This window comes from Camponotus vicinus, unplaced genomic scaffold, assembly GCF_025532165.1.
Source record: "Camponotus vicinus isolate PSW18456_S1 unplaced genomic scaffold, iyCamVici1.0 SCAF_14, whole genome shotgun sequence".
NCBI lineage: Eukaryota > Metazoa > Arthropoda > Insecta > Hymenoptera > Formicidae > Camponotus > Camponotus vicinus.
The window spans coordinates 5,011,831-5,036,709 of NW_028141950.1; the positions used below are offsets into that span (position 1 = coordinate 5,011,831).

General features: G+C 28.9%; 1 protein-coding gene and 1 long non-coding RNA gene across 6 annotated transcripts in view; one reads left to right on the forward strand and one right to left on the reverse strand.

Moving 5' to 3' along the window:
- LOC145965480 (uncharacterized) overlaps positions 1 to 8,237 on the forward strand; it is a 116,569-nt gene extending 108,332 nt beyond the window's left edge. For all 3 annotated transcript variants that reach the window (XR_014436734.1, XR_014436733.1, XR_014436732.1), the window contains one exon: positions 7,776 to 8,237. This is a non-coding gene — a long non-coding RNA (uncharacterized LOC145965480). The remainder of the gene's footprint in view (positions 1 to 7,775) is intronic.
- Positions 8,138 to 23,729, reverse strand: Tat (Tyrosine aminotransferase). 3 transcript variants are annotated; one of them, XM_083089071.1, is made up of 12 exons: positions 23,346 to 23,729; positions 22,901 to 23,262; positions 17,972 to 18,076; positions 17,501 to 17,568; positions 16,293 to 16,451; positions 13,917 to 14,108; positions 13,201 to 13,283; positions 11,392 to 11,461; positions 10,244 to 10,372; positions 10,084 to 10,167; positions 9,749 to 9,847; positions 8,138 to 8,778 (listed from the first exon to the last, which is right to left on the reverse strand). In XM_083089071.1, the coding sequence occupies exons 2-12, from the start codon at positions 23,040 to 23,042 to the stop codon at positions 8,617 to 8,619; spliced, it is 1,293 nt and encodes a 430-aa protein (XP_082945197.1). In that variant the 5' UTR covers positions 23,043 to 23,262; positions 23,346 to 23,729; the 3' UTR covers positions 8,138 to 8,616. The 3 variants fall into 3 exon arrangements, with proteins under 3 accessions (XP_082945197.1, XP_082945198.1, XP_082945200.1); XM_083089072.1 differs by having other exon boundaries at positions 8,138 to 8,541; positions 22,901 to 23,729; XM_083089074.1 differs by lacking the exon at positions 8,138 to 8,778 and adding an exon at positions 9,197 to 9,386 and having other exon boundaries at positions 22,901 to 23,729.
- Positions 23,730 to 24,879: the final 1,150 nt, after the last annotated feature.

The following is a 24,879-nucleotide window of genomic DNA, read 5'->3' on the forward strand; positions in this document are numbered from 1 at the left end:
TTCTTTTTACAAAGATAATGATTTTTAAAAATTCCAGATCATTACACAATATGTAGAATGATATTTATATATTTTTATTATACTGAATATTAACAATATAAATTTAAATTAAATTATATTATCTTTTAACTCAATACTTGATGAAATTTTTATATTTGATGTGACACGTATAATTGATATTTAATAATAGATTTAATAAATTTAATGGTAAATTAAAATGATAAATTGTATTTAATAATAAATTTTAATTAAAGAAATTATCCAAATAAGATATTTGTGGAAAGTTTTTTTTATATATGCAATAAAATATCATATATACAATATATAGACTTTTAATGGAACATTACATTTCTTTCGTTATCTTCAGCAGTAATTTTGTTTTGACATAATACTTTATCGTAAACAAAATTTACTGCAAATGGATATTAAATCTATAAGCAACTGTTATATTTCTTAATATTACTTGGGCACTTTATGAGAATAACCAAAGCTCTGTGTGTGTGTGTGTGTGTGTGTGTGTATGTATTCCGCCTTGATTTCTATGTCGGTCGTTAACCATAACCATAACTATAACTGTTACAGATGATTGAAATTGAGTGAACAAAATGTAACACTTAGATATATTCTTCAGCTTATACTATTAATATATATTATTTTAAAAAAGAGGCAATTAAAATTTAAGACTATTGAGATTTAAATGTTTTTAAAGCATTTTTGATTGTATAAATAATTAACTTGTATAAGATCTTATATATGTGTGTGTATATTTTGTACATTATATTTTACTTCTCATTTTTATTTTTACATCTTACTATATTTCAATTCTCATTACTTTTAATTCGAAATGGTTGTTCATTTGAAGCTCAACATTTATCTCTCGTCGATGTTTCTACGTGAGAATTTTATAACTGCGATGATCGCGAATCCAATTATGCTGCTATACCGGGCGTGCCGCCTTGAAATTATTAATCAGGAATCGCGTTCGATTCGCATTAATCCCGTATTACGCCTCGCTTTATCGGTTTCTATCGGACGGCCATTTACCTGCAATCTAACACTCAACATTTGGTAAAGCGAAAAATTCTGTTGCGGCAAGCAACGCACGCGGCGTGGGAATAAAGAAAAAAACTGGCCATAAATTTATTTCTCTTGCCTTAATTTATAATTCAAATAGCTCCAGCAATTACTAAAAAATAATATTCATCATAATAAAATTTTTTAAAACACATTAATCGGTTCTCACAAATTACTTTAAACAAGAAGGAATTTTTAATGTATATAAAATTAATGTACACAAAATTTTTTTATAAAAAGAGAATTTTTTTATTCATTAAATTTTGATATAATAGATTTTTATTTTTATATATTTAAAGCCGCACTTTTTTATACACGGAATTTATAGAGTTAAATCGAAACAGACTCTTCTAAGCATCGAAAAATGGATAGAGAAAGATATATCCAAGTTTTGTTGCGAAAATGACATATTCTTAGACGAGAGTTCACCAAGTTTCGAATAACTCGAATATAATATCTGGAGAGGCGCGAAGATTTACTTGAGTCTAACTTCCGCACTCAGTAATAACATAATATCGTTTATGGCATAATCATATTGTGCAACCCATTTCTTATACGTTTATGTTCATAAATTAATTGCTTTGCTCGACAATATGGCATTGAGCCGAAATATCCACGGCATTATTACTGTCGCTATTATACCAATTAAAGGGAGAGAGAAAGAGAAGACAGAGAATTTTTACTTTTATAAATATTTGCGTGAATTAAAAAAAGGGGAAGGGTGGTTAAATATTTATAAACTCAAAAATAAAAATTTGTCTTTGTTTCTATAGATATTTAAGTAGATTTTAGTAGTAAAAAAATATAGATTTAAAAATGATTGTTACAAAAATTTAAATATCACTAGTTTTACACATTTATTTAAATTGAGAAAAAAAATGTCATCCGAATTCTTTTCATAGTCGGATAAAGAGCAATATATTCTACGTTTGTGACAATTCTGGCATGTATGTGCACATACTCAAAAGGAAAAAGTATAATTCATTTTGCTTAATGTTTTATACTTTGCTGCACACATATTTTGTTTGTCTCACATATATAGTTGTGAAAGATGGAAAAGAGACATTTAAATGCCAAAAGAAAGAATGGTTTATCTTGATTTAATTTCTACAGTAAAAAGGAACAAATGAATGCATGAATTATTTTATAAACAGTTAGGTGTTTGATCGATTTAAAAATCACAGAATTTAAATATTTTTTAATAAAAAGTATTGTATACATGGAAAATATTTAAAAAGTATCAGAAAATGTGATTCGTGAATATTATCCTATGCTTCAATTCCTATTTTTCGTGTTTAAAGTATTTTTGTCTAAATATTAAAAATGCAATTTATTAGACATTTTTAAAATCACGATAATACAACTACATTTTCACTGGCAGAAATCTGATATTCAAATGAAATTTTTAAGAGCGCAATATATAATGTAATATTAAAATATTCTTGGATATCAAAGATTGTACAATTTTTTAATACAAAATATATAAAGAACATATTACATATCTTATATATAGCATTCATATTCTAATTAAACACAACGCTCAAGTTTTATCCGACAAAATCTGTAACATAAAAAAGTTAAATAACTTCTAGTTTTATAACCCAGAACAAACGCTTACTTTGAGACTTTGACGTTTAAGCTCATCTTCCAAGCTTTCATGTTGTCTTCACAAGATGCCACCTTGCTTTATGATATCTTCAAGATAAATAAGCTTGTCTTTTTTGGGAGTTTGAGAAATTGCGAATTTTAAAGAGATATTTTAAAAGCTTTTTTAAATACTGTACGCTAGTTTTAGGCTTATCGCTGATAACGATTAACAAGTAAATAAATTATTTTTTGTATTTTAATTCTAAAAAGATATTAAATCGCGTAAATCACACAACCATATTTTTTAATTTTAGAAACGTTAGAAGTCTTTTCTATATGCTTGTATGTAACTTTATTTTTATACGTTTGTGTATAAACATTAATTTTTATTCTCTGTTCTTTGTAAACTACTCTGTAACGTTAATATTATCACTACAAGAGTATTTCAAAATCATTGGCAACGAAATACTGAAGTAACGGATGTGTTGCAAATTATTGGAGAACCAGCGCAGTTTTCCTTTCCTTTCATTCCTTTGCTGCGTTGTGTGTGCTCCCTTTCTCTTCTTTTCTTTCCTTTTTGTCCAGAGAAACACGAATAGCAGTATAGCGTGCGTGATTTATGATGAAAATAAATATCTATTAATATATCGACTGGTATACGTCGTTCATTTTTCCAATACCACGATGGTCCAGATAGAAAACACATTCAATGGATTTCAGAAAAATTATTGTGTGCTCTTATTTTAAATATAGTAAACACGCGCGAAGATAAAAAAAGCAAAATCGAATTTATATGAAAACACTATATGCGTTTCTTTGAAAAAGGAAAGAAAAGAAGAGAAAGAAAGCATACAATGTAACAAAGGAACGAAAAAGCTTTGACGAAAAAGCTTCAAGTATGTCATTTTATTTTTTCGCACCTTCTTTTATATAAATATGCACTTTGAAGAACAATTTAAAATAAATTCTTCTTGAACAAGATCTGGAAATAGATCAAGATTTTTTAAATTAAATACTTTATTAAATATGCAAATATTTAAGATTGTAATCTCTTTTAAATTATTTATTTTAATGCAATTTTAATAATCAGGTTAATAAACATTTAAAATTAAACTTCAACATGTGTTACCAAAAAGAAAAATCAATTCAATTAAAATAAGAGAATGTTGTATTGAGACAGTACAATATATTATTTCTCTTCTTTAATACAAACGTTTGATAATGTTATATTAGGAATGCACTCGGTGAACTGTGCATCACACAAAGTACTTTCGAATTCGAAAAGCTTTACACATGCAAATCAGTATGTAATGCTTTTTCCAATAACTTGAATATGGTACTACCAGGATTGTCTCTGCAATTCATTTTATTGAGACATTAATAATAATAGTATTTGTTAAATTAATAATATTAGTTAAATTTTGCAACTAAATTGTTTGTACGGAATACTATATAAATAAAAATTACATGTGTTCATTATGAAGATGAAAGATAATGAATTATATTAAGATAATAAATATAAGCAAATAAATATTAAGCAAATAAATAAATATATTATATTTTAATAAATAAATATATTAAATAAATATATTCCTATTTAATATATTAAGTAAAATTATCTGGACATACTTATAGATACTTTAACATTAAAGCAATTTTCTAGAGAGTATAATATATGTGTGTGTGATTCTCAGAATATAAATAATTGAAACAATTATAAAACATTATAATAAAATTTTGAAATCTAATTAAGAATAATTTGCATTCAAAAATACTTTTAGCGGAAAAAATATCCTATTTCCTTCAAGTGGTAAAATTTCGAAAAGTAACAACTAAATTTGCAATTTCCTTTCATATCTTCACAAGTGAGAAATGCCTCAAAATCAGCATCATTATGTAGTAGTCACTTACTAGCAAATAGCTACGAATCATTGCTATTATTACGCTATGGTTCCGGATATTTCATTGAATGTGTCTGCATCATTCATCTTGCGAAGATCAGATTCATTTGTTTGTAAGCGATCATAGCTGATTTTGTTCGATTCCATATAAATAAAAATAATAAAATTAAACGTTTAACATAAATTTTATTTTTATTTCTGCCAAATTTATATATATATATGAAAATTTGATTACTATCTCGAAATTAAATTGTATGATATGTTTAACTAAAACGGAAACCAATCGTAGTTTTATAAATCACAAAATACTTGGTTTATTTTTCAGCGATTTACTCCAATTCTGTTGTTTAACCATTTCGACCGTTTGAATTTTATGATATTGCGATAAATCTTTTTATAGAAGAATATAATGTTCAAATTTCGCTTCCAATTAAGTATTTCGATAGCGCGTTCCATGATATCGATAGTCCAGCTATAGCTTGATCGCATCTCTAATTGAATTAGAGATGCGATCAAGCGAGATTTACACAGGCAAAGTTCATGCATTCGAGGGAAGAACATTTCTGGTTAAATCATAATAAAATATAAAGAGAAAAAAAGGAAAGGAATGTTCAAAAGAGGGAGAGAAAGAGAGAAATAAAGCATAAGGACTAAAATATAAAATTATAACTAAAAAGTAATAATGTAAAAAAGAAAATTATAGTCAGTTCACGATTAATTGACGAGTGCAAATTAAAGTAAAATTTTTAGTAAATCAATATCTCCTTAAATCAATATCTCTTTAAAAAAAATATATGCAGAATTATTTTTGTTTCTTAAAGTGCACAAATTAATGCAAACAGTGGTGCTGCCGTGATTTGCAAAAAAACAATACGACGACGCTCGACGTATTCTAATTTTGTACTCCGGGGCAGGATTTATAACGCTGCGATTCTTTTCCGTCCCTACATTTCCGCGATAAAAAAAATTTTTGCATTTGAAACTACCCGGAGAACGCGACTATAAAAATTACGCACTAACTTATAGCATTATAATATAAATTACATGCGCAATGTGGCAGTGGCGAGAGATACATGTATTGCTCGATTACATTTATAACTCGAATGGATAAATGTACGATGGAAATAATATTCTACGATATCATCGGAGAGCAGCAGGAACATTCGTGATAAAATATGCTTGAAATAAAAGATCATTTATTTCGAGAAATTTATTTAATAAAAATATAGAATTCTATTTCTGTGCTTCCAAAAATTTACGTGGCGTTCAAAAATATATTGCCTTTTTTTGTAAATTTTAAAGCCAAGTTTTGTCTGCTTACACCAATTGATCTGGAACTCGAAAGCCAACAATTTATAATTTCTGTCAGGCGGATTCTTGTCGTTAAATCAATAGCAAGCACGGTAACGCCCATTTTTGAGTGGAGTTCTCTTCGCAATTCCCCTTTCAAACGAAATTCTGCTATGGCATGTAGCCAATATTCCAAGTTGGATCGATTGTAAGATACACCGCAAGTTTTGCGAAAATCAGTTTAACCATTTCTGCGTAATGTATCTCCGAACAATAAAATATACATTAATAATATAATTTTTTAATTTTATTTTATTTTTTCAATTCATTAAAAATCATACAATTTTATTTTCCTGGAATACACAAAATCTGAAAGGAGAGTATTTAATAATAAGAAAAATAATTTATATACATATATGCTATTTATTTTCGTTTTCCAAGTAAAAATAAATTTTATTCCCTTAAATAAATTTACATCTCAATAAAAATTATAACATGTTAGAATTGAAATTTAATACAATATATCGACAATAATCTTTTAGTTAGGTACATGTATTAAGTTTCGCCGTCAAATAAACGAAATTAATTTATCTCACGTTGACATTAACACACTGGGAGAACAAAACATAGCTGTAATTATCATAAATTATAGTAATTTTTGGCGACAGCTATATTTATTATTACGCATGAGGTTATAACAATATTGTTATCAATTTATTATAGCAATAATAATAATTATTATCTTTTTTACTATACAATTATAATATTGATGCTTTTTCTCAGTTTCTCATGTTTACAAAATCAGGCGCAAAATGTAAATAATAATAAATCATTCATCGAAATACTAATTTTTGAAACGCGAGGGAAAACAAAATTATATTCGGCGTATTTTATACTTTGTAATACGTGAAAATATTTCGCAGCGGGAGGCGAGGCGACACACACACCCACACACACATTGTGGTCGCGCTCGGTATTTGTTTACTTTCACGTACAGGGCGGTGGAATGGTCGCGGTAACTTTGCTGTCATTCGCAAGGTGAGAGCCGAGCCGACAAGTCGCTCCGCGCGTGTCGTCGCGTTATTATTTCGCCATAATTATTCACGAGCACCCCACGAGCGTGATTATCAAGCCGCGCGTTTAATCCACTTTCTGCATCGATGATTCGTAATTTCGAGACGCCGGATTCGGCGCGATTTACTCGTCCGAAATAAGGATATCTCCGCGATAGATACAATAATAATTGCAAAGCGATAAATCATTGTTAAGGTATCTTTTGGTAATTATTTCTCTATAATTTTTGATTAGATCATACTCTCTTTCGAGCTTTTCGATTATTTAAATGTAATTCTCAATTAGAGAGAGAGCGAAGTAAAGCGCGCGAATCGGGGCACCGGATCGAGTGATTTGATTAACAGAAAATCGCGGAATATCGGTTTTTTTATTAATGACGCTGTGTGCTTAGCAAAATTATTGCTGTATTGATTAAAATGCATTTGCGTCGAGTGCCGAATTACGAGAATACATTTCCGCGCGTCTTGATTAATCATCAATTCGACTAGTATCGGCGCAACACTAGGGTGAAGTTGCCGTCGATCATACATCCGACATTTTCGCTCATTAAGGAAACATTGCGCGCACGGGACGGATCGACCGCCAATCGAGTGGCATTGATTAGTAAGTATAATCTAATTAGTTCTGCGTTTTAACATCTGTCAACTGTCGGTGTAGCATAAACGCGGCTTTTGTACCTCGTCGATTTGTTACGACGCGTTATTTCGCGAAATTATCCGATCGAAATCCACCGCGCGCAACCGACATATTGCAATTCAAATTCCGAACATTTAGCTTCAATTTTAGCTCACGCATGTTAACTGTATTCTTTAAAATTTTAATCTATTTGTTATTTGTGTTTATTTACAGTGCGGAGAATGAAAGTAGGAACAGAAGGAGCAACACTCGCCGATTTACGAGACAAATGGACCGCCCGATTATCGGATTCTTTTTACCGTTCGAAAGATATTGGTTGTGTTAACATTCACGTGAGATATCGCGGATGTTCAGTAGATCGTGTCGATCGCGTATTCTTCTCGTTGCAATGTAATAAAGTGCGTGTCGCGTACGGGAGTGTCGTTCAAAGTGCCGTGCGATCGTACTTAACCTCATTTCCGCGACGCGCGCGCGCGTGTGTGCGTGTCAGCTGAGCGAGAGCACTGTCAGCCGAGGAGGAGGAGAAGGGGGAGGCGGCATCGGGCAACAGCGGGACAACCACTTTTTTCGGTGAGTGTGTGTTAAATCATTTTTTATTTTTAAATATATGAATACGCACGAATTACGTGTCTGGATAAAATCAACGTGCCTTGCATACATTCGTGTTGAATAATAGATGACAGATCGGCACAAGTGTTATTGGAACGCGCGCTTTACGTATATGTGTATGTCATTAGCACAAGAACTTTAATACTTATCGTAATCTCGACAGCTTCGTATATTAAAATTATTTAAATTATACACGCATCGACATTATTATTTATTTGCTTAACCATATGCTTGTAAAGAAAAGTAGAGATGTAAAAGATGAATTTTAGATAAAATAATTATAGATAATTACAGATGAAAACGTAGAAGTAGATGTACATATACACAGAAGCAAAAACCAAGGCTGAAAGATTCTTTTTGAATGCACAATCTGCAAATTCGATCCATGAAGGATAATCAGCTAGTTAATGCAAATATTTGCGAGACATGTATGTTTGACTCTCCCTTAATATGGAATTTTCACATCGACGAAATTGTTTCTGCTCATGATCTCTGCCGTTTTATAATGATGTCTCTCGCAAAATTCTTGAATCCTTTGACAAGCTTCCTCGAGCATGTTGTCTGGTACAGTGATTACCAGTCTCATGTAAGAGGGATAATCAAAGCACTGGGGAATTAAGCGGGAAAGATCAGTAAAATTACATTACATTTTTAAAAAGCTGTTTTCTTTTACACTAACGCGTTTTTAGTAAAAACTAGTCTTTCTTTAAATAAACTATTAAAAAACATAGTAAAAACATGAAAAATTGCGATTTTATCTTAATAAATTAAAAAAAATAGACGTATTTATATAAATTAAGTTATAAAATTAAATTATATTCTTATTAAATTAATATTATTATTAATATATGTCTAAATGTAGCAGATTGTATGAATTTTGTAATATAAGTACCTGATATAATTTTAATAATATAATTTTCATTTTCTTTTTTTAATTTTTCTTTTTAATTTTATTTTTTGTTATATGTAATATTTATCTCTCTCCTTTTTTGTATTTTTAAATTTTTTTGTAATGTTATTATTATATAATTAGAGAATTTTTTCCTTGAATGAAGCTATCTTTATCTTATCTTATTTTTAATAACACATATACACAATTAAAATATTTCATATTTTTGATATTAAATGTAGAAAGAGAGATGTAAAGCAAGCTCAACTCAAGACTTATTGATAAATAAATCATTTTCGAAATTATCGCTTAAATTAATCATCCATCTAGAATTAAAAAAAATTGCAATAAATTTGTTTTACAATTATTGTATTATATAATTTAATATATTAAAAATATTTAAATGAAATACTTTGCATTCACATTAATTATTAAAAAGAATTTATATTGAAATATTCATGCAACACATAAATAATCATTGCAAAGTGATGTTTTGATATTTTACGATTTTTTAAATGTCAGCATTAAAAATATCGACATATCACAAAATATAATTTAAAAAGCTTTGGTATCTTTATATATATATATATATATATATATATATATATATATATATGTACGAATTTGTGAGATGATAATTTAGAATTAAAAATGACCGATTAATAATTTAAACATCAGAAACACGAACCTGGCCTGGTAAGCAGAATACGGATTCTTCCATTAGCAGTCGCTGTACGAATTCCAGGTCGGAATTAAATTCTGGAAAACCTAGTAGATCGATGTAGACCTAGAAATCGATTCAATAATTTATAGCTCGTAAATTATAGTCAGTCTACCTTGCTGATGGTATTTGTGCATAACGTATAAATGGTGGTTATGCACCGACTAATTGTACGACCTATTTATCGGGCACTCAATTAACATTTACTGCTTTATACCCACGAGCTACGGGTTGTCAAACAATATATGATTCTTGGAATTATGCAAGGGTGTGGCCGAGTCAATTTCAACGGAAATTATTACCATCATATACATCGCTCCATTCGGCATTATCGGCTTTAGGCCCGGAATCTTGACTACGCAGTTGTATGCCAATTTGGAATTCGACTGTAACATTACGAATTTTGTAAAAAAATATTTCAATTTACATGTCTATTATATTTTTTAAATCGAGGAAACTTACGTATAAAATATCGATAACATCGTCGAAGAAGTTTTGCGGTGTTTGACGAAGTATTGCCGGTAAAGCACCTTGAACGATAGTATTGCTGCCAATTATCCGTTGACTTAGGCAATGCAGACCTTTGCGAATCTGAACAATAATAAAGAGACATTAAAAATTTATTAAGTCTGCACATATATTGATTATATATATATATATATATATATATATATATATATATATTTATTTATTTATTTATTATTTGACTATGCTTTATTGTTGGTAAGATAATAAAATATAAAACGAATTTTTGGAAGAATATGATTTATACAGGAAAGATTATACGTCAGGCTGTCTTGCAAATATGAACAGACGTAGAAACTCTCAAAAGCGAATTCGAGCTTAGACATGTCAAATTCCGTATAAAATCACTTCTAAAGATTTGATAGTATTTCTCACAGACTTCGAATATTGTGAAACATCAAACACGCCATGAACCGACAGATATTTACCAGCTTGTGCAATATTCGCCTATCAGAAAGCATTATCAAAAAGAGTCATACAATCGATCTTTTCTTTTAAAAATAGTATGATGTAGAGAAAAGAGAAAGAGTGTATATATGTTGCAAAAAAGGAAGAAGAAATTAATCGCTTTTTATATATTCCGTTTTAGATATATTTTAAAAATTTCATTTCAAAGTTATTTGACAAATTTTGTTACAAAATTATAAAACATGTAGCAATAAGAGAAAAATTCTTTAGTTAAAATATCTTGCATAAAAATTGTTATACGATACCTAAGCAATATACGCGTGAATAAAACTTTTCAATTGGATTTTCTCTGAGAATTCTTATTTTGATTACCTGAGATGGCGAAATGACTTGCAAAAGTTATTAAAGAACATAAATATATATACAGTGGCGTTACGCGACGCGGTGATTCAAAGTTTGTCCAAAGGCGATGCACCTTTGCAAGGAAATAAAGATACGATTGGGGGCAGTTGCCGAAGAACCGAACTTTCATAGCAGAATAAAGTTTAATCAACGAAATTTAATCAAATTCAGTGCCGAACTCGCCGCGATATGCCCGGTCTCGTTACGGAAACAATGCCGCCAGAGAAGCAATTATTTTCGAACTGTCACGTATTGTGCCAGTACCGTTTACTCACCTCGATTTCGAATACATTTTGACGATCGTGGATTATTATCCATCCCATGCGCCAGCCTGGAACTAGAAATCTGTAAAAAAAATAAACAAGATACGACTATCTGTCATTAGATTCCATTTCACAGATTACCGTCAAGGTTGCTTTACTTTTTAAAAATAATTTTGTATCACAATAAAAAATTTTTAATTTAAAAATAAAATTCTTTTCTGTACAAATAATTGTACACAATTAATAACTTGAGTCATGAATTTTAATTTTAAAGTTTGCACAGAGAACTCATTATTTATTGATATTTCCTTAAATATTATTCAAAATTATTTGGAAAGAAATTATTTTAATATAATGTAAAGCTCGCTTGTTGCGATAGAAAGGCAAAATCTAAATTTTCATAAAATAACAAGAGCTTTTTATTGTGATATGCAATTCCATTATAGCATGAGGCAATTATTTTTACAATTGCAAAAAATTTAGCGTGCACCGCAAATTCAATATATAAAACATACATCCTTTATTCTCCAAGATAATTTTTTATCTTTATTTGAATGTGTGGAAGAGAGACTTAAATCATAATTATATATATATTAATCTGCTATTGTATGAATACGCGACCAACAATAATCCTATATTCTCATTTTCACATTGATTTTACAAGCAGTCACTTTCCTCTTTTTTCTGATTTTTTTTCTCATTAATACGAATATTACTGTGTTAAATAAAAGAAGCATTTGCAATTCACGTTTAATTAATTTATTTGAAGTGAATCAGAGTATTTCATGTGCAGTAAATTATTATGTAATAATATAAAATGTATAAAAATGCTTTGAGAAAGATTCAATTGATTTCGATTATAAAATATTCATTTTAATATATCAAAGTATTATATATAGTACAATTAGCATTACATGACAATTAATTTATAGTTGTGTATGTAATTTGTCTGCTATTATTAAATTATAGCATATCTGTGTAATATATCTGTTCATGCATTATTTGTCTTATTATTTTGTTTTTATTTCATATTCAAACATACACATGTATATCGTTGAATTTCGCCTAAAAAACATTATTTATCTTTAATAACGAAATACTGCACTGCAAAATCTGTGGCATGTAAAATATAGTGTACATCTCTACAATGAAAAACTTAGCAGCAGTAGGAACTCATTTACAACTGGTATAGCGATCGTAAATTAAATTGCGTTTCAAATCTGATACCGTCAGAAGCATAATCACGAAACTCGCGGAATATCATCCTTTCGGCTTTAATCGTGAACGTTTTATTCATGCTCAATCAACCATCGTCTTATTTTCGAAAATCGGACGAAAAATTTTACAGTGGAACGTTTTCGCTCCTAAGGAATCTTTTCGTCAATTTCACGAATCGTTAGTTTTACAACATTCTTTCGCGATGAAAGAAGATAATAGAAGAAAATGTGTTGAAAATAAGTAAAAACTTGAGAAAAAATAGTATATTTTTTATCACTGTATTTAATATTGAAAGCAATTATTAAAAGTATATGTTTATAAAAAGTATGTTTTTTTCCCGAGGGAATATTCAGATTAAAAAATTTTTTTAATTCTTGATTTTGAACGCCCTTAATTACTTTTGATTTTTCTTTTGGTTTTTTAAATGTACAATATGACATTGTTTGAAGAGGTAGATTAGCTAGTCGGTCGTTTTATTTAATACGCGAAAATTACACATTAAGTTTGCGCGCAAAAATCCTAGAATGTTACGTAAAAATCTTGCGCCGTCGTGTTTCAACCCGAAATACGGGAGTTTTACAGTCACTTCACGTTCCAACATACCTTTTAGTCAGTCCGCTGCACGACAAAATAGGAACTTCGGTCGATAGAGACGCTAACGAGTGGAAAGTCCGTCCTGGAAATACCTGAAAACAGCAGAGAGGCGAAAAATGTATTTGCGCATAATAGGCACGTATGTTTCACCTGTATGTGACGCAAAATAACGCAAAACCGTGACAGCCAGACATTACTTTGTCTCATTGAATTTTTCAAAAACGCTATTACCGTTATACATCACGCAAATAGAATATTGTACGAGTACTTTTACGTTTTAAATTATAATAATAAAATTTAAATTATGAAAAAGTTTATGAAATTTTTTGTAAATCATATTATTAAAGTATAATTGTTGTATAATGTAAAAAAAATTCTTTTTCTAACTCATTAAAAAACGATGAGAATATTAATATTAAATATAAGATTTTTTTATGATTAAAATTTTATTATAAAACTTAATTATTATAAAGCATATTCCTTTCGATTAGATCACAATTGATCGTCGTATATGTGTTATAAGTAAAAATTCTTCTCTTGACGCGATAACGAAGTGTAGCGCAATCTTTCCGGATTTCGGGCACCGGATTTTGCATATTCGTTCTGAATTAATTGCGCATCCCCTTCGAACAAGAGGACGCGGCGCGCGCTTTATTTCGGTGCTCGCAAATGAAACGATTTGTCACTTGATACTTGTGGGAGAAGCGTAATATTCGGGCACGTACCATGTGCTCGTAAATCTCATCGGCTATAATAGGTACGTAATAACGAGCGGCGACATCGAGAATGTCAAGTATATGGTCGCGACTGAACACAGAGCCGCACGGGTTCGAAGGATTGTTTATAACAATCGCCGCCGTCGACTCGTCGATTTGCGCCTCCAGGTCGTCCAGATCGATCTCCCAATCGAGTTCCGGCTGAAATGAACGATTAATATTAATAGGATGCATTCGTGAGTGGCCCTCTCCCTCCCCCTCCTCTCTTCATCCTCTCTCCCTTATAATGTACAAGGTGTCTCGGAAAATAGCGTGCTTTTTCTATAGATTCTTTGACAATTTGAGATTTTTTTGGGATTCAAATTTTAGTGTAATTAGAATATTTAGGTCAATTTCAGCAATTTTTTTTACAAGTACACGTTAATCAAAATTTGATATTTTTTGGCAAAATTATATCGTGCTAAATTAAAACAATTTATGATCTCGAATTGCTTTGGGTAAATGTATTTTCGTGTATGATTTTTCAGATTAAATAATATTTGGAGATATACATTTAATAGAAATAAAATAAATAAATATATGAGCGAAAAAGCAATAGGATGTATAACAATAAAATTGCTCCAGAATATTTACACAGATTTTAAAGGATTTTACTTTTATAAGCGACAATATTTATCTGATTCACTAATGTATGACGTGCGACAAAATGCGTGGCATAGAATGGCTTACAAATTCCTTGCACATTTCGCTTTGTCGACAAAAAACTACAGCATTACGGTTGTAAATTACTTCTTAGGAAAGTAAAATACTTCCCAACATATAGCAAAGGCGGGCGAGATGTTAAAACTTGTCAGTAAACGAAATTGAAAAGAGTGGAAACTACTTCATTAACTTCGATTCAATATTGAAGAATTTCCGAAAGCATAGATGTTTTATCATAATGAAAAATGATTTAAATATGATTGCGTATCTTTTAAAATCATTATACATATAATACAGTTCCAGTTGGCTCTAAATTTTACGTAATTACTTTGCGGGAGAAATGAAATCTTTGCAAAATCTAAAATTAACAAAATTTTTTGAAATTATGAAATTATTTAATATTAAAAATAATATTTATTTTATAGAGCAAGCTAAAATAAGGGCGACTAAAAATATCCGTCATTTAATTGTTATTACAAACTACACCTTAGATTTTACTTGAAAAAAAATTTCCGGTAGGAAATGAAAGTTTTAAATATTAATTTTTACTTCTTGGTACGTCTCTGGAAAATGTGTATAATTGATGTAGCTAAATTTCGTCTACAATCTGGCCTCGTGCATTAAACAGTACATTATGCACATTCATTGTTTTTTGTGACATTCACGATTTACAGATGGTCAGTAAATTTAAAGATATTAACAAAATGGAATATTTTTGCATATAAAGCTATCTGCTAAGCTTGATTGTCTCTCTTGCAATACATTTTGTAATAATGCGTAACTTAAGAAATATGACGGTCACCTGTTATGCACATTTCTTATTAATGACGATGCAACACGGTAGCGTGTAATACTACCTTCTCTTTTACAGGCGTGATTATTACAGAGTAGCGCTGTCACTGTGGTATCGATCAATATTTTGTACGTTATCACGGGAATATGAAGCAAGAGTGTTCATTACGTTGTTTGTTATCTATATGATTTAATGCATTTAATGCATATTAAACAAATCAATTATAAAACAATTTAAAATTTTAAAAGTTAATAAATTTTTTAAACATTTACAGAAAAATAATTTAAGAAATTTACTTATTTAATAATTTCTCTTTTAAAATTGTTATATTCTTATAAGCAAATGAATGTCTCTTTGAAGAAAAAGACTTTTACATTTTTCTTCGAAACAGTCGTCATATTTGCATTTGAAATATTCGATAAAAAATTTTTTATATGTATATAATGTTTAAATTATACAAATATAATCATGTATTATAAAGTGTAAATTTTTAATTATCCATATGACAACTTACAATTAGTCAAACATGTGGCTCACGTTTTTTGATTTGTCATTATTCAGAAGCAAGACTGAAAGCCAGTAGTTGTCACACTAAATTGATATATTTATTATATTGAAATTTCACTTATGTAAATGACATAATTTGTTCTCAAAATTGTTTATCATCAAGCGAATATCGATTAGAGTGAGTCACGTTTAAAGCTGTTGTTTAAAATAATATTTACTCGTATGTTGAAATTTATATCGAATATAACACAATATATATCCATGTAAAATACATATATATATTTAATATTTATTGTTGCAATCTTTATTATTAAATCTTTATTATTAGATACATTTTGCTGCATAAAAGACGTTGATTCTCTTTTCCGAAGATAAATACTCACACGTAAGTTGTACGATTTAACCATAATACCAAGACCTTCTGCCAATGTTCGATAGCACGAAAATCCGGGACGTGGAATTAGGATGTTTTGGCCCTCTCGAGCTAAAGCCGTGATACACAAGTCAAGTGCACAAGAACATCCACTGCACAGGATTACATCCTAGAGTAAATATAGAAATACGAAATAGATTATTTATATGTCGCTTTTATTCGCGTCATAAAAAATGTACAGTAAAAACAAAAATAACTTTTTTCGTGATAATATTTTTAGTTATTTTCATACTTTCTACGTTTTCCCCATATTTTTTAAAGAATTTATTCGATATATTTTGATGAATTTTTCGGTATTAAAATTAAAAAATTATATACGAAATTTTAAAAAACTGGAAGATTTGATGGATACAAGAGAATTATTTATTCGCAAGAATTTCACTACAGAAAAATACACTGCATGTGCAATATTTATATGCAAATCATAATTGTATATCACGAATATGAAAGGATATGACTAAAAATTCTCCAAAGAGACATATTATTTTCTGTTTGTAAGTTTAATTTACACACACACTCTGTCTCCCTCTCCCTCTCCCTCTCTCTCCCTCTCTCTCCCTCTCCCTCTCTCTCCCTCTCTCTCTCTCTCTCTCTCTTTTCTTTTTCTCAATGTTATCCGATAATATAATATTATATATGTTTTAGAATATTTTATATTTGCTCGGGCAAAAAATCCATAAATCGTTTATGAAATTAAAAACTGATCTGCTCATTCGTTTTCAATGTTTTTTGCATCGTTTTATCGATGTATCTCTCTTTCTATCTGCGTCTGCGATCTCGCGAGATTTCACAGCGCCAAGTTAATTAACTATTCTCGAGATTGTACGACTGCTCGGAATATACAATACAATCGACCTCGTCACGGAAATAATCCTTGTAATACCTAGATCGTCTTTTCCTTTTTTCACGGTTGGAAGAAATATTTACAGTTCTCTTTCGCGTCCAAGACTGTTATTAATATTCAAATAACTTTGGCAATTTTAGCTCTCTATTCTTTCTGTTGAATAAATAACAATGAAAAATCGTTGAATAAGTAAAATACGACCGTATACACGTGACAAGAAACCTCGGTGTATGCGTCAGTAACTTGAAATTTGTTCACGACACGTGTTGGCCGATCTGTCATCGATATTCGATAAAAGCACGTGTTGATCGTACCTTGGAATCGACTTTTACGAACTCGTTTGAGCTGTACTCAGCTACAGCTTCCCGCGCCCTTTGATAACCTGTGCATAATGAATAAGTCACAAAATCAATTTCTTGCATCTTGAAATAAACATAATTAATACTTAGTTTATAATCTGTAATGTTAATATATATTTCCATTATTAATATATATTATTGTAAAATATATAACTAATAATTTTTACATCATAAAGATAAATATATATTATTTATACATTTGATTTCATGAATGGACCACATGACATATATATAATATTATTAATTATTTATAGTATTGTATATATATAAATAATTTATATATATTTATTTTTAAAAATGGTTATAATAGAATATTTAGATTTCTATGTTAATTATTAACAGATTTATTTTTCATAATTCCTCTCGCAAAATAAAGATTAAATTAAATTACGATTTAACTAAACTTGTACATCTTTAAAAAATTACCTATGGACGGCGCATATCCGTTATACAATTGTGAAGCTACGCTCTCTTGAACAGCCTCGATCACCTCCTTTGGCGGCTTCAAATTGCCAAAAGTTGTAGGGTCGCCTTCAAAATAGTAGAATAATACGATGAAATATGTAAGGCTTGTTTAAAAAACTCCATAAACATCGGTCTATCGCGCTATTATTAGTGCATAAGCCATTAATTGTATAAGTCTAGTTTGTTGCTTATACAACATTTGCCACTATAGTTTCACATAATACATAGCTAATCACGCGTATGTGTGCCGTTTGTAATTGATTACTGAATTCCAACTAGCATAACCGTAAGATGCTGTTTACAAAGGCGTTGTCAAAGTGTAACGAAACAGCCACTACTCGGTTCGCATTCTGGATACATTGTAATGGGAACTAATTAATTGTTTGCAGCGGACTACTCGTCATAGTCAATCCTTGTTGCGAAATTTCTATCACGAAGCGGTAACGCGATGAAATAAAATTGGAGCTCGACGAGTACCACCGGAAATTTATGTAATTAGAACTTCGTCGTCGTTAAGTAGGAAGAATCATGTTTCGACAATATTGCAGTTAACATTTTCCAATATTATATTTCACATTTCTATTACAGTCGATATCAATTAATATTGATATAAACGTTGAAATCTCTTTGACAGAATTGGCAACGAATAATATATATTTATTATATTATTATTATAATTAATATTAATATTAATTTATAATTAATATTATGATTAATATATATTATAAATTACATACATATTATAGATATTACGATACATAGAAAGTCTGAAATAATTATTTTTACTAATTTCAAGTAACTAATTTAGTTCGTACATACATATTATCTCATACTACATATGTGGAAAAAATATTCTACATATAATATGAAGTGATAGTTTCTACCAGGTTGATTAGATACATAGTTTCTACAACAACAAAATATAAAATATAATCTTGACTTTTTTTTCAAGAAAATCATATATTTCAATTTTTATTAATTTTATGAAATATTTTATCATGATATATTCTCGTTTTTCTATATTTTTATCTTATATATAATATTATACTTAATATTATGAAAAGTCTATGCGGCTTTCTTACTGCCTTCTCTTTTCTGCTAGATATAATTATGTAGTGCATTTGTCCTATTTTTTCAAATGGAATCTTTTTTTTTTAAATGTGAGTTTCAAAAATAATATGGTATGAATATTATAATAAAAGAGGAAGAAACTGTAATAATATTTCTTGTTTTTTCGCGTCGATTTTTTTAGCACGTTATAAAACTTATGAATCGGTTTTAGAATATTTTGAAGCAGAGTCATACACCAAAATTTTACCAAGAGTGACGTACGAATCATCAGAACATACTCTGTTTTTCGGTTAAAAAAGTCTCATAAAAAGGTTGTCACTTTCGCTCAAAATTTTTTGAAATTTTATCTTTTCTACTAAAAAAGATTAAAAGTATTTTTAAAAAACCTTGTTGCTAATTGCTAATTTCGGTTTAATATTATATCTTTTGCTTTATTCATTTTATAAAAGTAAAATGGCAGTTTTCAAAAATTTTTATGATGTTGCTATTCCATTTTCCGGCGTTGTTATCTTCTTCAAATTACATATACGAGTATGTACATAGAATAAAAGAAAGTTCTTGAAAATATATATAGTCGCTAGTACATCCGGAATAAGATTTGTATCGAAATATATTTAGATTAGTGTGTTCATGTGTCAGTTCTATTTTGTTTCGGTATGAAATTTGGTGAGGACATTTTTCCAATACATTCTGACACATCCGTATTTTGCATCACTCGTATGTTGCAAATATTAAGAGGGCTCATGCGTCACTACCATTTTAACTTTTTAAAGCCTTTTAACTTTTCACCGCTTATGAAACTCTATGTCAGATAGTTAAAATTGCGTATCTTCGCATGAAAAGTTTGAGAACTTCCTAAAGAATTAAAACAAACAAAATATACAATTTAGTTTAAGATAAAAATTCTTGAGATGCTCCAATTTTACGTGCGTAACTTTTTAAAAATAGTTTTATATTCTCTTTTATTTTTTTAGTAATGAAATACTGCGAAAAAATAATTTGCAAGATAATTAAAAAACATTTTTAATTTGCTTTATAGGTTTTTAATATTTTCTCTCAATATTTGATTAAATATTGGGTTATTAATTAAGTTTCTCTCTTTTAATATGAAATCGAAATCATTCATAGAATCGAAAAATTTAATATAAACTCGAAATTTCTCTCAAAATTTGCATCCAAAATCTATTAAAGCTGATATAATGAAAGGATGTTATCAATTCTCATGTTACTTATTATAAAAAAAAACAATTATATCCTATCTACATGTTTATCTTCTAATTTCATTAGTGCACCTAATTGTTTGGAATTGTACAACATGGAAAGATTTCCAATATTAATAGCTTTTTCCTTAGGCGTCGCAGGAATTTGATTGAGCCAAGTATATTGGAATTGTTTTACTGCTTGAGAAGCTTTTATTCGGTAACTTTCAAATAAGTTGTTTCTTCTAGAAATGCAGCAGAATCGGCAAACGAAATATTGTCTATCTGCACCGCGTGTCTGCGTATCAATATTTTCCAGAGCGAACTGTATATTAAGTTTCAATACTTCCGAACAGGGAGGAGAAAAAAGCTCGGAGATCTTACGGAGGTCGAAGTTAATTTCGCGTTTTTTCTCTTTTAATCAGATTATAAAAAAGGACAAAATGTAGTATATATTAGCATGAAAAGTTTTATTTCTCATTAAACAAGCGAGATATTAATTTAATATAATTAAGATAAAATTGTGCACTGTTATCGAAATGTTGAAAATTTTTCTCAACAAGTCATAAACAAAAAATGAAACGCCGCCGGGTGTATCACACGTGTCTCGTAAATTCTGCAAATTTATGAAAAATTATTGATTATAGTGCTCGTTCACACAAAAGAAGCATATAATAAATAGCATATCCATATTTTATTTCAACACCTTTAAACTGATATGATTCACTCTATATAAGTCTAACAATATTAAATTTGTTGTAATAAAATTGTTTGTGATAAAAGAAAAAAAATTTGTATGTGATAAAAGAGATTACAACTACAAACGTTATAACACACATGTGAGAGTGAAAATTGACTTGGTTATCTCAAAAATCGTGTACGAAAAATAATATAAATATTTCATGCTTTTTCATAAATACATAAAAAATTTTTTATTAGAAGTGGTTTAGTAGATAAGAATCATAAAACCATAATCAAAAGGCAAATAAAACCACTGGCGTTGATAAACGACGCAAACTTTAAAAAAGATTAGTTAAATTGTGTATTAAATTTTAAAATAAAATAATCGTGTTATGAGAGAGAAAGAAAGAACATATAGTCGCTGGATATAAAAATTCAATAATTCTTTTTCATAAACATGAATCGAACGCATTTTGATATTTTCGTAATTCCTGCGTAGTTCTCGAATTAATCAAAATACGCTTTTTCATGTTCTAGCATATTTTCCTCGCATATTTGACCTATGTTGCACCGATCGATATATCAAACTTTTTTTTGCAATGGCCACAGATCATGCATATTGAAAATCTATTCGTAGGAAATGGCAAAAGTTTGCAATTTGTATGCATTTACTTGCATGTACCGACATTTGAGCCTCTGTAGAGGTTTTATATTCGCATAACTTTTTTTGAAGTGTTCCTCGAGTAAGAAAAAAATGTAATAATTCTATTTTTATCAATCTGATGTGAGTTTAATCGTTTCGTATGGCGAGTTCTAAATATGAGTGCAATTTTGCAGCAAAACGCTGTACAATATATTCTATATTAAGTGCCTTTTAATTAATGCATTGTTTCATACATTAGCCAAACTAAAGACGGATTATATTGTAGTTCTACGCGTATGTCGCGCTTATCTCTTCACAACTTTTATAATAAAATATACGGGACATATATATAATCTTCTTTTTTTTTTCTCCTCAGTAGAAAATGATTGATCAAGTTGGCTAGGTCTTATTACATTAGTGCTACGTAAAAAAAACTCTTTAATTACATCACCATCATCTTATGCTTTTCTGTATTTCACCTCTTGCCGAATAAAAAATAAAAATCCAATAAATTACAGCTGGATTGACAAATATTGTGATATAAGTAAAATTGACATTGTTAAGATAATTCTTAAAATTATATAATAAATCTGCATAATAAATCGAATTTATTAAAAATATTATATAATGTAATATATTATAGAATATTATATAATATAATATATTATAGAATATTATATAATATAATATTATAAAATATAAATCGAATTTATTAAAAATGTTATATAATATTAAATGTTAAAATATTCTTTATATACATATATATATATATATATATATATATATATATATATATATATACATATATATATATATATCTTTCTCTGTTTTTTTATATCCAAAAATAGTTTTATTTATTATATAAAAAATATAATATATAAAAATTTATAAATTTATACACACATAGTATAATAAAAATAAAATGACAAACACTTAATAATGACTTAATAATAATTAAATAATAAGGAAAACAATATAGCATAAAAAGATATAAATATATAGAAGATATATATATATATATATATATATATGTATATATATATATAATAAAATATATTTATAAATAGGGAGAAATCATATATTCATAAAAATATAATTATTACAATTTAGGGAATATAGCGAAACAAACAGAACCTTATAATGATATATTTGCAAAATAATTTAAATCACACATGGAAAAAATAGGATTCAAATTTTCTTTGTTTCTCTGGTCAATCGGTTTTGTCTGATCGTGAGTTTAAAGACATAAACATATATATATTCGCATAAAATTAAAACGACTTTTACTCAACTTACCAATAGACAATGCGATCATCGACTTGTTGGGGTTCGGCTCGACGACGATATTTTCCACGATCGATCTTATAGGATTGTGTGTCTTCCGAGCGATGTTGGAGGCGCAAACATTCCAACATTCACGAAAACTGGATACGGACATCTCGTCGTGCACGAAAGAAATATCAGAAATTTCACCTGCCGATCTTTTTGGTAGAGAATTGTATGGAGAGATATGTACGTGTGTTCCTCCACAAGAGGGAAAGTATACGAATCTCTCGATAACGCAGATAGTTACGAAATCGACGATTCTCGTGCGACTCACTCTCTATCACTGAGCCTCAATCGAGACGGCACGTTAATAATCGAAATGTTCTAGGAGGCTGGAGGACAAACGAACCGGTCGGATTGGTCCATGCGACACCACACCTTCTTTTATAATTAATTAAATGGATTCCGTGCTTACGTAGGGAAAACGAGCGCCTTGAACGGCTGCGTCAACGTTGTCATTCAAGAGCAAAACAAGAGTATTGCCGCCGTTCTCTCTCAGAATGTGGAACCTTAACTCCGCCGCGTTCCTATTTTGTTGCGTCTCTCGCTAATGTTTATGCAATTATACCTCGCAACTGTTTACTCCGAGTTACAGCAGATTATTCGAATGCTGCTCCGGTCCGACTACGACGTCACAAACGTGCGTTTGCTCGTTAATCGAGTTTAACGCGACGCTGCTGCTAAATTCGCGCACCCAACGAATGTCAGGGATGAACGAATGAATGAATAGACGCAGAAATGACTGCAAGAAATCAGACAAAAATTCTCGATTCAAGAAATGTAGTTAGAGAAGCCAGAATTCAACTTTAGCACACTAACATTTTTCTATACGTTTATCGTGTATATATATATATATCGTATATACTTAATTTGCAAATATATTATATATTTATTGTTTTGCTCGAGAAGAAGCTGAAACATTATATTTTTATGGATATGATTTAAATATTTTATAGATATTTTTTTATTACTTTTTTAAAGATTATCTTTTTATTACATATACAGGATGTATCCTAAAAAGTGGGAAATATTGCAATGGTGGATTCAGGACACAAAAATAAGAGAAAAAGTTCATATAAACATATATCCGATATGATCTTGTTTTCAAGTTATAGCTTCTTTTATTTTTCAACAGAATTGATAGTTAAGGTAACAGGAAGTGCTCAAAATGACTACCTCTAACTTGAATACAGGCTTCAACACGTCTCATCATAGATTGTCTGACTTTTTTAAAAATTCCAGGTATTGCTCGAATTTCCCGGCAACCATCTTCAACACGTTGACAAAGTATCTCGACGTTGTCAGTGGATGTTTTGTATATATGTTTATATGAACTTTTTCTCTTATTTTTGTGTCCTGAATCCACCATTGCAATACTTTCCACTTTTTACACCCTGTATATTTATAGAATATCCTTTTATTATATATATATATATATATATATTTTATTATAATTTTATTTTCTAATAATAGCATTTGAGTTGTTAATTTTATGTTATATATATATTTTATGTTATATTTTATGTTATATATATATATATATATATATATATATATATATATATATATATATACACATTTTATGTTATATATATATATGTATATATATATATATATATATATATATATATATATATATACATATATATATATAACATAAAATATAACATAAAATATAACATAAAATATAACATAAAATATATATAACATAAAATATATATATAACATAAAATTAACAACTCAAATGCTATTATTAGAAAATAAAATTTAAATAAGAAATCATACATCTATAAAAATATGCTATTGATTAAATAAAGCTTCAAATTTATATAAAATTTATATAAAAATTTATATAAAAGAAATATGTAAAACATTGACGTCAATATTGATCGATATTTTTCCATAAAAATAAACGATCGATTTTTCATGTTAATATTACATATATTATA

Excerpts from the sequence above, each read along its gene's own strand:
- Tat (XM_083089071.1), bottom strand. The coding sequence starts at position 23,042 with ATGTCCGTATCCAGTTTTCGTGAATGTTGGAATGTTTGCGCCTCCAAC. Across the intron at positions 14,109-16,292 it reads TTAAATCGTACAACTTACGT|CCGGAACTCGATTGGGAGAT; the intron begins GTGAGTATTTAT and ends CGTTCATTTCAG. Across the intron at positions 11,462-13,200 it reads TGCAGCGGACTGACTAAAAG|ATTTCTAGTTCCAGGCTGGC; the intron begins GTATGTTGGAAC and ends TTTTTTTTACAG.